This window comes from Rhinatrema bivittatum, chromosome 4 (assembly GCF_901001135.1).
Source record: "Rhinatrema bivittatum chromosome 4, aRhiBiv1.1, whole genome shotgun sequence".
Taxonomy (NCBI): domain Eukaryota; kingdom Metazoa; phylum Chordata; class Amphibia; order Gymnophiona; family Rhinatrematidae; genus Rhinatrema; species Rhinatrema bivittatum.
Window position 1 is genome coordinate 374,989,008 of NC_042618.1, and position 15,068 is coordinate 375,004,075.

The window sequence follows — 15,068 nt, forward strand, 5'->3', positions numbered from 1 at the left end:
TTATGTAAGGTTCAGTGGTTACCATCAGCGTTCTCCTTATAGCTAAAAAATTGTTAAAACTGACCATGTTTTCCTGGATCAATGCCTTACTCTGAATTTATTTATCAGCCAATGAGAAGTTTAAGATCATCTCAGGCATGCTTGATGTTCCCTATGTAAAGCAAACTATTCTCATCGAGCCCAAGGCTTGTGCAGTTTCTGTGGCAGCTCTGCATTTATGGAACACTCTGCGTATAATTATTAGGCAGATTGAATGCACCAAGACTGCAAAGCTTGTGGAAAGCATTTTTATTAAAGTAGGCATTTGACTAAGAGGTAGATTTTAGAAATCTTACTCTCGCAGAAATGGCCACATATGCATGTCATGAATTTTAAGAAGCTGGGAAGGGTGTGTGAACTTGCAGGTACGTATGTTCAGAATAAGGGTGGTGGAAAAGGGGCAGGGCCAAGACTAACGCAGGTAACCACAAATTTTGCAAAGAACAGATATATGTTGCCTGCGTAACTTTGCCACTGCTGGGAGAGAGAGAGAGAGAAAGAAAGAGAGAACCTCTGTCTAGGGTCAGTTTCACACTCTATATACAGGTACCACTCTAGGGGGCACTTTGAATTGGGGTGGATTTTTGGGAGGTGGGTTGGGAGGATGTTACAGACACATTCAGAGGTTTTCCTAGTAAAATTGACATCAGTAAAGAATCACTTATAATGACTATAATTCTTTACTGATGTCAGTTTTACTAGGAATACCTCTGAATGTATCTGTAACAACGTCCTCCCCAACCCAAACCCACCTCCCACCCCGATTCAAAGTGCTCCTCTAGAGTGGTACCTATATATAGAGTGTCAGACACTCTCTCTCTCTCTCTCTCTCTCTCTCTCTCTCTCTCTCTCTCTCTCTCTCTCTCTCTCTCTCTCTCTCTCTCTCTCTCTCTCTCTCTCTCTCTCTCTCTCTCTCTCTCTCTCTCTCTCTCTCTCTCTCTCCTGTAGAAGTACACATGGCATCAGTATTTTAAATGATATGCACATACTTTATAAAATGAGGCATATTTTTGCTCATGCGTTTATGGACGCATGCGCATTCCTTTTAAATTTTACCTATAAGTATTCTAGCGGAAATGATCCTTAGTGGTTTGTGTTACATTATTATGAACTCTGATTATTGTCATGTTGTGTTATGGGCCTACCCGCGGTGAGCCGTGGGCAGCCCCTCCACCCACCTGTTATCCTCATGGCAGGACGCCACCAACTCCATTCTCCGCGGCCCAGAGGCCACAACCATCTCCTGCTCTGCATGGCAGGGCTATCCCCGCCGGGAGCTGTTCTTCATGGCTGTGGCCGCTGTTGCTGCTGCGCCATCACGGCCCAGGTGGCTGCGCCCAATGCCATATTCCTTGCGGCCTGTACCGCACAGGAGCAGAAGAGAATTAGGCAGGCTTCGGGGCGGCCTCCCGGCCACACAATGAGGTCAGAGCGGCAGCGGCTTCCCCCTGCCACTCGAAGAGGATCAGGGGTGGCGGCTCCCTGCTGCGAGGATGGTGTTTCGGCAGCGATATCATTCTATTACAATGTAAATCGCCTAGTACATTGGCTTAGGCAAGCAATAAATCCTTACTAAACTAAACTATGTACACATTCTTCTATCTTCCGCAAGTACAACTTCTTTCATGACATACTTATGCAACTTACAACACTCACCTGCGGCTTTAACTATGTAAATCTGACTATAAATGTTTAATTCATATTATTTGTAATTGTTTCATATTATCTTATTCCTTATTCCTATTTTATCCCAACAATTCTTCTTGTTACATTTTTTAAATAACATATCTTATTTCAGTAGTGCAGTTAACCGCATTATGGTAATTCTTTCCCTCCAGAAACTCCCAAAAATATTAGTGGGAAATAATGAAATTTCCACAAAATTTTCCTTTTATATATTTTTAAAGAATAGGTTGCTATTCCTCTCAAATTTAGATATGTGAAATGTTTTGATTACTAAAAATAGAAATTTATATAAACATTCAAGTACTGGATATATCGAATAAATTACTTACCACTATGAAGTTAATTTTGGCTAGTCTTAATTTGAAAGTGATGTATCTGTAAGGGTCTTTCCAGTCTTTTTTTTTTTTTTTGTGATCTGGCAGTTTCCTTCTGCTTCTTTGACCTCCAGCTCAAATGGGCACCATGAGTCTTCCATTCATAACCACTTGTGGATTTTACTCCCTTTTTTGTATCCCTTCCCAACTTTCTCCAGTTATTGCAGGGACAGACCTCTGCCAAGGACCGTGCACCAACCTCCTTCTGCAATCTTTGACCCCAAATCCACCACTAGGTATCACCACTACTTGATAATTATGACTTCTCCCCCTTCCTCACTGGTTCTGTGACTGCTGCCTCTGCAGCATCCCCTGCTAGGGATGTGGAACCATTTGTTTCATTTTGTTTACTGCATGATCATTTTTTTGGCGTATTGTAATTTTTTAAATAAGCACTAAATCAAATTAGCAGGTACTACATCAGTTTAGGACATGTTAAATCATATAAACATGCATTATATGCATTTTAATAAGTACTAAAATATTTAGTGCATACTAAAATGAAACGATAGAAAATGAAATGGAATGAAAAAAAAACTGAAACAAATGAAAACTTTTCAGTTGTACACCCCTCTCCCCAGCTAACCTGGGGCATAGAAGACTTGAGTCTTCAACTGTGCCACTGGGTCGACCCAATATATCTTACTTATTAACTTGACTCAAGTACTGTAGGCAATATACTTTCATTTCATTATTTTCTCCAACATTGCAAAACTAAAATATTTAGAAAGTGAAATTAAAGATTGATTAGGATGTTTTCCTATGAATATATTCTGTAAAGCTACAGTTTAAGGATTGCACATCAGTACTTTGTTTTGTCCCAACTATTGTCTTTGCATGGGTTCATTTGTTTTGGGAAAATAGCACACACTGATTGCAAGAGTGTGTACTTTTGGCAAATAGTGCACACTATTTTTCGAAAATAGATAAAAATGAAAAAAACTCACAAATGGGTAAGTTTTAAAACGCTGGCGCTTGTGAAAAAAATGGGAGATACACGCATGGCTGGGCCGCGGGCATTTTGAAAGGGCTGTAGCTATGAGCGTATCTCCTGGTACGCGTGGAAGAGCCGGCTTTATTTTTAAAAAAAGGGGCGGGCTGGGGGTGAGGTCTGGGCGTGGGCTGGCCGGGACAGCACCATTAGGCAGTGTCCCGGTGAAGTGTACGCCGGCAGCCTGCTGGCCCATGCAAGTTGCTGTTCAGTACAGCAGATAAGAAAGGGGGGAAAAAAACCCAGTTAGAGGGTTTTTAGGGATCGGGGAGGATAGGGGGAAAGGCAGGCAGGGTAGGTAGGGGGTTAAGGAAGTTCCCTCCCAGTCCACTTGTTTATTGGAGCGCACTGGGAGGGAACTGGGAAAAGGCCCTATCGCATTGCTGGAGCCCAGGCCCAGGCCCGATGCCAGGATCCAGCCCAGAGGTCAGGTCCTGACACTGGGGTCTCAGCCTGGACCCAGACCTGACACCACAATCTCGCCTGGAGGTCAGGTCCCGATGGCCTGGGCCAGAGCCCAGACCTGGAGCCTGGACCTGGGCTGGGTCGCGACATTGGGCCTGGTTCTGGGCCAACATAGGGCCTGGGCCAGGACCTAAGCTTGAAGCTGGGGCTTAGCCTGGAAGCTGGGTCCTGATGCCTGGGCCTCAGCCACTGGTCAGGCCCAAGTCCTGAGCACAGGCCTTGCGCTGCTCCCTCATCATCTTCTTTCTTCTGATGCCATCCATTGGGGTTGCACCAGTGTTAATTAACTCCAGAGCATTCACCCCACTGGACGGCGTTATTACGGCAATTCCAGGCCAGGCCGCAACGTTGGGCCTAGGTCTGGACTGAGGCTCCAGCTTCAGGACCTAACTTCTGGGCCTGGGTCCAGGCTCTGGCCTAAGCTGAGGCCCAGGAATTGGGGCCTGGGTCTGGACTGGGGCCCTGGTGTCAGGACCACACTTCTGGGCTAGGTCGTGGTGTCAGACTTGAGTCCAGGCTCCAGCCTAGGCTGACCCCCAAGTGTTGCAACTTGGTCTCCGGTCCAGGTCCCAGCATCGGGCCTGGGTTCGGCCAAGGTGTCGGCCTTGCCTAGGCTGAAGGTGCAGTAGGTCACCGCGACTTAAGTCTGTGCAAGGCCGAGGCTTCACCTGGGCCTAAGCCTCGCCAGTGAATCTTCTCCGGGCTGGGTAAGTGGGGATGAGGGGATCCAGGCCCCAAAAGTTTTCTGGGTGGGCGAGCAGAATCCCCCATTTTCAATTTTTGGTCATTTTTTCTTTTTCTTTTTTTTTTATTCCTTTTTTTCTCACAAATTAAATAAATCAATCTGTGAATGGAAATTCATGGGGAAAAAATCTCTTGAAAACAAACCGAAAACAAAAATGAATATTTCTCCCCTGCACATCCCTACTGGGTCAGACCAAAATTCCATCAACAGTGGCCAATCCAGGTCACAACTACCTGGCAGGATCTCAAAGGATAGACAGATTTCATACTGCTTATGCTGGGGATAAGCAGTAGATTTCTGCAACTCCATCTTAATAATGGTTTCTGGACTTTTCCTTCAGGAACTTGTCCAAACCTTTATTAAATGCAGCTACACTAAAAGTATTCCCTACATTCCCTGGCAAAAATTTCCAGAACTTAATTATGCGTTGAGTAAAAAAATATTTTCTCTTATTAGTTTTAAATGTATCACCTAGTAACTTCATAGTGTGTCCCCCTAGTCTTTGTACTTTTTGAAAGAGTAAACAACTTATTAACGTTTATTTATTACACTCCACTCATTATTTTATAGACCTCTATTATATCTCCTCTCTATTATATCTCCTCTCAGCAGTCTCTTCTTCAAGCTGAAGAGTTCTAACTTGTTTAGCATTTTCTCACAGGTAAATCGTTCCATCCCTTTTAACATTTTGATTGCCCTTATCTGAACCTTTTCTAATTCTGCTATATCATTTTTGAGATACTACAGAACTGGAAGTAAGAAAGAGGCTGGAAGCTACAGGCCAGTTAGTATGATCTCTGTGGTGAGCAAACTAATAGAATCGCTGCTAAAACAGAGGATAGTGCAGTTTTTAGAATCCAATGGATTGCAAGATCCGAGGCAGCATGGTTTTACCAAAGGTAAATCTTGTCAGACAAATCTGATCAATTTCTTTGATTGGGTGACCAGAGAATTGGATCAAGGGAGAGTACTAGATATAAAGGTAGATTTTATAACATGTGCGCGCGGCCTACATATGAGCACATATGTTGGGGTCTGCGTGCGCAAGGGGGTGCACAATTGTGCACCTTGCACATGCGAAGCCGCGCTGCCTTCCTCCGTTCCCTCCCAGGAAATCTGAAATCCGAAATCGGAGTGGCCTGTGAGGGAACTTTCCTTCCTCCTAGCCTGACCTTCCTACCCCTTACTCTAACGCCCCCAAAAGTTGTATCCTACCTTTTGTGCCTGCCTCTGAGTAGGCTGCCGGCACGCGATCCCTCGACACTGGCCCTGCCCCTCACCTGCCCATGTCCCGCCCCTGGACCGCCCCACCCTGCCCCTTTTGTAAAGCCCCAGGACTACACACGTCCCGGGGCTTTACACACGCTGCCGGGCCTTTATAAAATAGGCCCGGTGCGCGTAACCTTTTGAAAATGTGGCCCATAGTGTATTTAGATTTCAGTAAGACCTTCATACTGTCCCACATAGGCCACTTATAAATAAATTGAATGCCCTTGATATGGATTCTAGAGTGATTGACTGGGTTAGAAACTGGCTGAGTGGGAGGCAACAAAGGGTGGTGGTAAAGAGAGTTTCTCAGAGGAGGGAGGATGTTATTAGTGGTGTTCCTCGGGGATCAGTCCTTGGACTGGTTCTTTTCAATATTTTTGTGTGCGACATAACAGAAGGGTTGTCATAAGAACTGCCATACTGGGTCAGACCAAGGGTCCATCAAGCTCAGTATCCTGTTTCCAACAGTGGCCAATCCAAGTCACAAGTACCTGGCAAGTACCCAAACATTAAATAAATCTCATGCTACTATTGCTTAATAATTAATAGCAGTTTATGGATTTTTCCTCTAGGAACTTATACAAACCTTTTTTAAACCCAGCTACACTAAATTCTGTAACCACATCCTCTGGCAATGAATTCCAGAGCTTAACTATCGGGCCGATACAGTAAACCACGCGGGAGAGTGGCCTGTGCACGCGATTCAGTAACTTAATTTATTTAAATTAGGGCCTGCAGTAAAAAGAGGCACTAGGGACACTAGCGCGTCCCTAGTGCCTCTTCTTTGACGGAAGCGGCGGCTGTCAGCGAGTTTGACAGCCGACGCTCAATTTTGCCGGCATCTGTTCTCAAACCCGCTGACAGCCACAGGTTCGTAAACCGGATGCCGGCAAAATTGAGCATCCGGTTTTCAACCCACGAGCCCATTTTACATTTTTTTTTTTTTTTTAAACTTTTTTTTAACTTGTCAAGTCAGAGGGTGTACAGAATTTTCTTCAGTTTGTTTTAAATGAGCTACTTGCTAACTTCATGGAGTACCCCCTAGTCCTATTATCTGAGAGAGTAAATAACTGATTTACATTAACTTGTTCAAGTCCTTTCATGATTTTGTAGACCTCTGTCATATCCCCTCTCAGTTATCTCTTCTCCAAACTGAACAGTCCTAACTTCCTTAGCTTTACCTCATAGGGCAGCCATAGGGCAGTTCCCTCGGAGGGAATGGGGAAAGCCATCGGTGCTCACCAGGGCTTGGCGCACGCAAGGTGCATTAGTGTGCACCCCCTTGCGTGCTCCGACCCTGGATTTTATAACATGCACGCAGCTGCTCGCACATGTTATAAAATCGGGCATCTATTTGTGCGTGCCGGATAGCACGCACAAATGTAGGCCGCGCGCGTAGGTTTAAAAATCTGCCCCACAATATTCAAGATGAGGTTGCACCATGGAGCATTACAGAATCATTATGCAATTCTCTGTATTATTCTCCATTCCTTTCCTAATAATTCCTAGCATTCTATTTTCTTTTTTGGCTGCTGCTTCACACTGAGCAGAAAATTTCAATGTATTATCAACAGTGATGCCTAGATCCTTTTCCTGAATGGTGACTCCTAATGTGGAACCTTGCACTGTGTAGCTATAATTTGGGTTACTCTTCCCTAAGTGCATCACTTTGCACTTGTCCACATTAAATTTCATATGCTATTTGCATGCCCAGTCTCCCAGTTTTGCTAGGTCCTCTTGCAATTTCTCACAATCCTCTTGTGATTTAACATATTTGAATAATTTTGAGTCATTGGCAAATTTGATCACCTCTTTCATTCCCATTTCCAGATCATTTATATATTAAAAATCAGTGGTCCCAGAACATATCCCTGGAGCACTTTACTATTCACCTTTCTACTTTGGGAAAATTTACCATTTAGCCCTACTCTCTGTTTTCTATCTTTTAACCAGTTTGCAACTCACAATAAAGCACTGCCCTCTATCCCATTTCTTTCTGATTTCCTAAGAAGTCTCTCATGAGGGACTTTGTCAAATGCTTTCTAGAAATCCAGATACACTATATCAACTGGCTCACCTTTATCTACATTTTTATTTATGAACTAAAAAAAATTGTAGCAGATTGGTGATGCAAGACGTCCCTTGGCTAAATCCATGTTGGCTTTGTCCCTTTAAATGATGCCTAGCTATATGTTCAAAATTTTGTTCTTCATGATAGTTTCTACCATTTTGCTTGGCAAAGACGTCAGACTTACTGATCTGTAGTTTCCTGGATAATCTTTTGATCCCTTTTTTAAAAATTTGTGTTACATTGCTAACCCTCCAGTCTTCAGGTACCATAGATTATTTTAATGATAGCTTACAAATGACTAATAGCAGGTCCACAAATTCATTTTTCAGTTCTTTTAGCACTCTGGGATATAAACCATCTAGTCAAAGTGATTTTCTATCTTTAGTTTGTCAATTTACTCTAGTACTTCTTCCTGACACACTGAGATTTGTTTCAGATCTGCTGAATCATCACTTTTGAATATCATTTCTGGCATGGGTATCCCTCTTACATCTTCCTCAGTGAAGACCAAGGCAAAGAATTCATTTAGTCTCTCTGCTATGGCTTTGTTATCCCTAAGTGCCCCTTTTACCCCTTGATCATCTAATGCAGGCTTTTTATTTTGAATGTACTTGAAAAAGTTTTTATTATGAGTTTTTGCTTCGACAGCAAGCTTCTTTTCAAATTCTCTCATTGCTTTCCTTATCAATGCTTTGCATCTGACTTGACAGCGCTTATGCTGTTTTCTGTTTTCTTCATTCGGATCCCTTTTCCATTTCATAAAAAAATGTTCTTTTAGCTATTACAACCTCTCACCTCACCTTTTAACCATGCTGGTAGTCATTTAGCCTTCCTTCCACCTTTTCTAATGAATGGAGTACATCTGGTCTGGACCTCCAAAACGAAAGATTTAAACAGCCATGCCTGATGTAAACTTTTAAAGTTTGCAGCTGCTCCTTTCAATTTTTTCCTAAGCATTTTCCTCATTTCCTCATTGTCTCTTTTTTGAAAGTTAAATGCTGTTGCAATAGATTTCTTTAGTGTCCTCCCTCCAGTTTTTAAGTCAAATTTGATCATGTTGTGATCATTATTACCAAGTGGCTCCAATATGATTACATCTCACACCGAATCCTGTGTTCCACTAAGGACTAGATCCACTCAAACATAGACACAGACACCCTAGACCCAACACCCAGCCAGGCACAGTGATAAGGCTATGCACACCTAGATAGAAAAACACAGACAGATACACCACCACTCCCAAATAGAAGACAGACACTCCATAAACAGACACAGAGAGAGGCATGGATACAACACAGACAGACAGACCCCCATCACAGACAGACCTAGACCATACACACAGACCAAAATACACCAACCACAGAGAAACACACTCCACAGCATAGCCAGACACACAGGCCACACACAACAGTGATATGAGCTGGAAAAATTTTCAAAAATCTTAGGTGCCAGCCTAAATTTTATAGGAGCTGAGGAAAACTCTATCCTACCCTACCCAACTTTTCTTATGCCTTTTTACTGTTTTCACTCATTTTCCACTACTTTTTCCCATTTTTCTCTTTGCTTTTGTAGTTGCTTAGTTTGCTCAACATTTTTTTTTTTGCTCATGTTTTTATTTGCTTAATTTTTATACATTTTTTCCTGTATTCTCCCTTCTCCACCTCCTCCCGCTTTCCCCGCCACCTCCTCATTCAGTTTGGTCTCTTTTCCCATTCCCCTCCACAGCCTCACCACTTCTTTTGCCCTGTCGGGCAACAGCTATGACCTTTCTCCCTGGACAGTGACCCGGCAGCAGCAGCACCTCCTCCCGGGCTGAAGCCTGAGGGTGGCAAGTCTTCCTGGGTTGTGGAAGACTGCAGTGGCTACTCTCATGTCCAGGTCGGCTGGAGAGAAAGCACCTCCTCTCCCTGGCTCCCTGTTGCATTCTTCCAATGGTGTCACTACATTCTGGCTGCTCCCTCCCTTCATAGCTTGCAGTGCTTCTACAGCACTGAGAGGCAGCAACACAGCCATTTTATTTCTTCCCTGATTGGGCAGCCAGTATTCCTTCATTCGGGCTTGTTCAAGCCCTCCCCTGGGTGGCCTGCTCCCAGTTTGTCCACCCCTGCGCTAACTGAAATCAGCATATCTCTTTACATGTCAGCTTGTGACACTACAATGAAAAGACAGAAGAGAGTTCATGTGGATTTTTAGTTGATTAAAAATTAGTTTTATTCAAATAATCTATACTTGAGAACAGACAGAGCTTGATTTTAAAATTTGGGGAAATTATTTTAAATATAAATGCACAAAGAATTTGAAATAGTTAACACTAAAGACATGATCAGGGTAACTAAATATTCAGCCACTAATCAGCTAGATACCCATATTCGGCTAACTTAACTTAACTTCAGCCCAGGAACGTCCCTGACATAATGAATTATCCAGCTAGGATTTAGCCAGGTAAGCATTTAAAAAATGCAGCTAAGCCATTTAGATGGATAACTTTCCCGTTATCCATCTAAATGGCATTTGAATATGTACCCCAATCGTATCTAAATGGAGTGGCCAATCTGAATATTTGATGCTGCTATCGATGATAAAACAAAGAAGATAATGACACTGTAATAGCCGCAATAATTATTTTTGTATATTATTCATTCCATGTGTTTTACTCATTAGATTCTGACAGGTGAAGACTGGAATGCTGTCATGTACGATGGTATTATGGCCTATGGTGGACCATCCTCCTCAGGAATGATTGTTTGTATATACTTCATTATACTCTTCATATGTGGTAACTGTATCCTTTTTGTGCACTGAATTATCTGGTCATCAGATTTTCATGACTGCCTGCAATGAAAATTTGAGATTTGTATCATTGGCACTCTGGGTTTTTTTTTAATATATCTCTCCCTTTGGTTTATCATTGTCATGTTTTATGTAGCATTGCACTGTTCTACTACTATACTTTCTAGTTGTATGATATAGGTCAGGTGTATTTTATTTCAGTAGAAATCTGATATAAGTGCTAACTGCTAAGGAAAACTTTGAAAATCTATAAACTTCTTAGAATGTAAAAAAAATGTTTTTGTATGGAAGATTATGCACAGGGCTGTAGGGAGAAATGGTGAGAGAGGAGCATTAAGAAGACATTTAAAATCTGTCATAACTGATAGAGCATACAATCATAATTAGAAGTAAGTTAAAAGCAATGCTATACAGGAGTTAGGGAAGGCTCACAGGTATGCAGACTAATGATAAAGATTAATAAAATGTTTCATCCTACGATTTATCAACTGCCTTTGAGAAGAGATTTACTCAAGGTGATGTAAGGTTAAACTAATTTAATCTCAAAGATTATGGAAAAGGTTGTACAAACTCAATTAAGAGAACATCGTGATGCTAATAATATCCTATTTCCATCTCAATTCGGATTTCGCAAATATTTTAACACAGAATCTCTTTTACTTGCTCTATGGGATACTGTACTAAGAGGCTTTGATGCCGGCCAATCTTAGTTACTTATCTTGTTTGATTTGTCCTCGGCATTTGACACAGTATATTATTAAATAGGAAAATAAACCCAATTCATCTTTCTCTTCACATAGGCTTCACCAAAATTGAATTGTCCTCACAAGCTAAAGATTTGGGAGTAATCATAGACAACGACTTAAATACGAAAAAGCATTTTGGTACAAAAATTAGAGAAGGCTATAATAAACTTCAAATTTTGAAACGTTTAAAACCATTTTGACGTCAGGAGCATTTTCGTACAGTACTTCAAGCACTACTTTTTTCTAGCTTAGATTAATGCTTTGCTATTCAGCCTACCAACAAGCACTCTAAGACTGTTACAGCCTTTACAAAATGCGACTACTAGAATATTAACTGAAGCCAGAAAATTTGATCATATAACACCAATTCTAAGCTCTTTGCACTGGCTCCCTGTCAAGTCGAGGATTGAGTTCAGAGTTTTATGTTTATTACATAAATATTTAATCAACAACAAAATACAGTGGCTAAATGCAACAATCCATCTTTACATACCGCAAAGAAATTTGAGATCTGCCGATAAAGGTTTCCTCTATATGCACAGCCCACCTAAGTGAAGTTAGAGCCACTTCAATAGCAGGACTGAAATTGTGGAATTCAATACCTTTGGAGTTAAGAATGCAGACAGACCATATGACTTTTAGAAAGAACTTAAAAACATGGCTATTTGTGAAGGAATTTAAAAGATCGACCTAGCTGTTTAATGATACAAATTTTGTGGCCAGTATTGTATTTTATTTTGAGCAAAATGCATTTTATTGTTTTGTTCTTTTTAATTTTTTATACCTTTTAGCTTGTATTTTATTACATTTTTATTTTTATGATCTAATTTGATTGTATGTTGCTGTTATAACTTAGCATTTTAATTTTAATGTATTTTTCTGATTATTTTTAAATTCTTATTTACTTTTGTAAACCTTCATGATTGAAAATCAGAATGACAGTATATAAAAGTTTGAAATAAATAAATAAATAAAATAATTTTTATGATCTCACAATTAAGACAGCAGTAAAAGCAAATATAGATAATGACATGCACATAAGGAGGTTAATTTTATAATTATGCAAGTAGGACTAAAGTTTGCATGTAAGTTCTGCATGCAGACTTTAGCTGACATTTTCGAAGCAAATTTATGTGCTTAAGTTTGCTTTGAAAATACTTGGGAATTGGATTTGAATAGCAACCAATGAGGTTCCCGACTTTTCGGTCTGGGGAAACAAGCATGGGGGTTACTTGTTGATGTGTCGGTTACTAGCCTTAACCAATAAGCCTGATACTTTGATGCAACTTCAACATTGTTCATTGCTTCAAGGGCAAGATGTAACGGGGAATTGGATTCAAACAGCAACCAATTAGGGCCCTGAATTTTATGGTCTGGGAAACTGATAAGCATGAGGGTAACCTGCACAGCGCAGCAGATACCATTGCTGGGCAGACTGGATGAACCATTTGGTCCTTTTCTGCTGTCATTTCTATGTTTCTCTGTTTTTATTAATACACACAGTTACACCTCCTCTTCAGAGGGCATAACTTGTGTGGGTTAAATTATGAGCCTACTTATGACCAAACAGTATGCATGTAAGTTTCAACTTGACCCCAACTGTGCCCCAACTCTGCCTCTGCAGTTTGTGTAAGAGGACATGCAACACTGGATTATGTGCATTCTTTTACACAAACTGACCCCCGGACTATTTTTATTTCATAAAACAAGGGTTTATGTATGTAAATGGCTTTGAAAATTAGACCTATAAAGAAAAGTAGAGAACATTAAACATTGATTGAATCAGAGTAGACCATGGCAGAGGCAGACAAATTATAAAAGGGTCAATTTTAAGACTTGTGTGCGGTTCCTGGTGTGTGCACATGGCTACGCTAATTTTATAACATGCGTGCCCTGGCACGCACATATTATGAAATCTGATGGCTGCGCGCACATGCGCGCCAGATTTTAAAATCCAAGCACGCATGTGCAGGCAGCCTGTGACTTGCGTGCACAGGGGGGGTTTTAAACCTACATGCAGCAACGCAATCAGGCCTCCCACAGTTCCCTCCCAGTCCACTACCTCTTCCCACCCCGACCCCTACCCCTACCTAACTCTTAGAATTTTTTTCATTTTATACCTTGAGGCTCCTCTGGAGCAGCAGTAGATTCTGCATGCCGACCGGCTGCCGGCGCGCACTTCCCCAGGACAGCATCAAATGGCACTGTCCCGGCCTGCCCCTCCCCGCCCAGATCATGCCCCCCTGGCCCGGCCCTTTCTTTGGGCCCGGCACTTCGGCGCATAACGGGGGTTATGCACGTGGCCGGGCCCTTTGTAAAATGCACGCAGCACATGCAAGGCCCAGCCACGCCAGTAACCCCCATTTTTTTTACTTGCGGCATGCTTTTAAAATTTACTCGAAAGTGCGCATATATCATAGGAAATCACAACAAAGTAATAACAAATGACAACATATATCAGGGTAATGCAATAACAAAGAGGAGCAGTTCAGCACTGTGCTGTGTCCTCCACATCAAGGAAGTCAAATCCCTTCATAAATGACAAACGCCTGCTATTTTCTACTTTAAAACTTCAGGCTCCTCTCTACCCCTCATAGGATAAGATGCTTTGATAGCTCAGAACAAGCTAGGATTGCTTAGGGGTGTAGGGAATAGAATGTTCGCCTCATAGCAACGAGGTAACCTAGTAAATGATGGCAGATAAAGACCAAAGAGGTCCATCAGGTTTGCCCAGCAGGTTTTTTAGAGTAGTAACTGCCGCTCCATGCAGGTTACCCAAGCCTTCTGTTATTTTATTTATTTATTTTGAACTTTTATATACCGACATTCATGTAGAGAAACTACATATCATATCGGTTTACAGTGAAACAAAGAACATTGCAAAAAGCTATTACAATGAACAAGGGTTACAATGAACTGGGAGAACAGGGTAGAAATAATTTACTATTTGAGAAACTGTCGAATGAACAAAATCTGACTTGAAGCAAATAAATGCGAGTAAATATAAGATAGAGCTTATGACCAATACTGCGCTCTTAAGAGCAGTCCATTCTAGTCCAGATAGTGAGTACAAGCAGAGAGGAGATGAGAGCCATTCTGGCAGGAGGTTCCTCCGGTTAGGGAAACGCCTGACTGAAAAGCCAAGTTTTGAGATTTTTTTTGAATGATAGATGGCATGGTTCTTGCCTGAGATCTGGGGGAAGAGCATTCCATTGCGAGGAACCAGTGGTGGATAGTGCACGTTTCCTAAAGGTGGTCTTTACTGGGGGGGGCGTAGAGAGTGCCTTTGTAGGCCGATCTCACTGGTCTAGAAGATTCATGGGGACGAAAAGGAAAGTTAAGATCAAGCGGAGTTAGGTTGTGAGTGGCTTTGTGAATCATCGTAAGGACTATGTAGAGAATTCTGAATTTGATGGGTAGCCAATGTAGGTTCCGAAGTATGGGTGTGATGTGCTCTCTTCTGTTAGTATTGGTCAGGATCCTGGCAGCGGAGTTCTGTACCATCTGAAGGGGTCTGATTCTGTTTGCTGGGAGACCTAGCAGGAGCGAATTGCAGTAGTCGATTTTTGAGAAAATTATGGATTGAAGCACTTTGCGGTAGTCTTGAAAGTGGAGGCTTGTAATTTAAAGAAACAGTCTTTTGTGGTTGTGTTGACAAATTTTTTAAGGTTGAACTGGCTATCAAGCATGTCGCCGAGGTCTCTCACTGTGGGGAGATATTTAATTGTGAAGTGGTTAGTGTATTGGTTAGTCCGTTATTGTCATCTTGGGAGATGATAAGGATTTCAGTCTTGTTGGTGTTCAGGACTAGGTTGATGCTTGTGAGGAGGTGGTTGATAGATTGTAGGCAATTGTTCCAGAAGCTGAGGGTTTTGTCAAGAGAGTCTTTGAT

At 41.8% G+C, this 15,068-nt stretch overlaps 1 protein-coding gene across 13 annotated transcripts in view; it reads left to right on the forward strand.

The window, feature by feature from the left end:
• CACNA1D (calcium voltage-gated channel subunit alpha1 D) overlaps positions 1–15,068 on the forward strand; it is a 513,308-nt gene that overhangs the window by 300,234 nt on the left and 198,006 nt on the right. For all 13 annotated transcript variants that reach the window (XM_029600875.1, XM_029600887.1, XM_029600877.1 and 10 more), the window contains one exon: positions 10,302–10,422. In XM_029600875.1, coding sequence (XP_029456735.1) covers positions 10,302–10,422 — 121 coding nt within the window. The remainder of the gene's footprint in view (positions 1–10,301; positions 10,423–15,068) is intronic.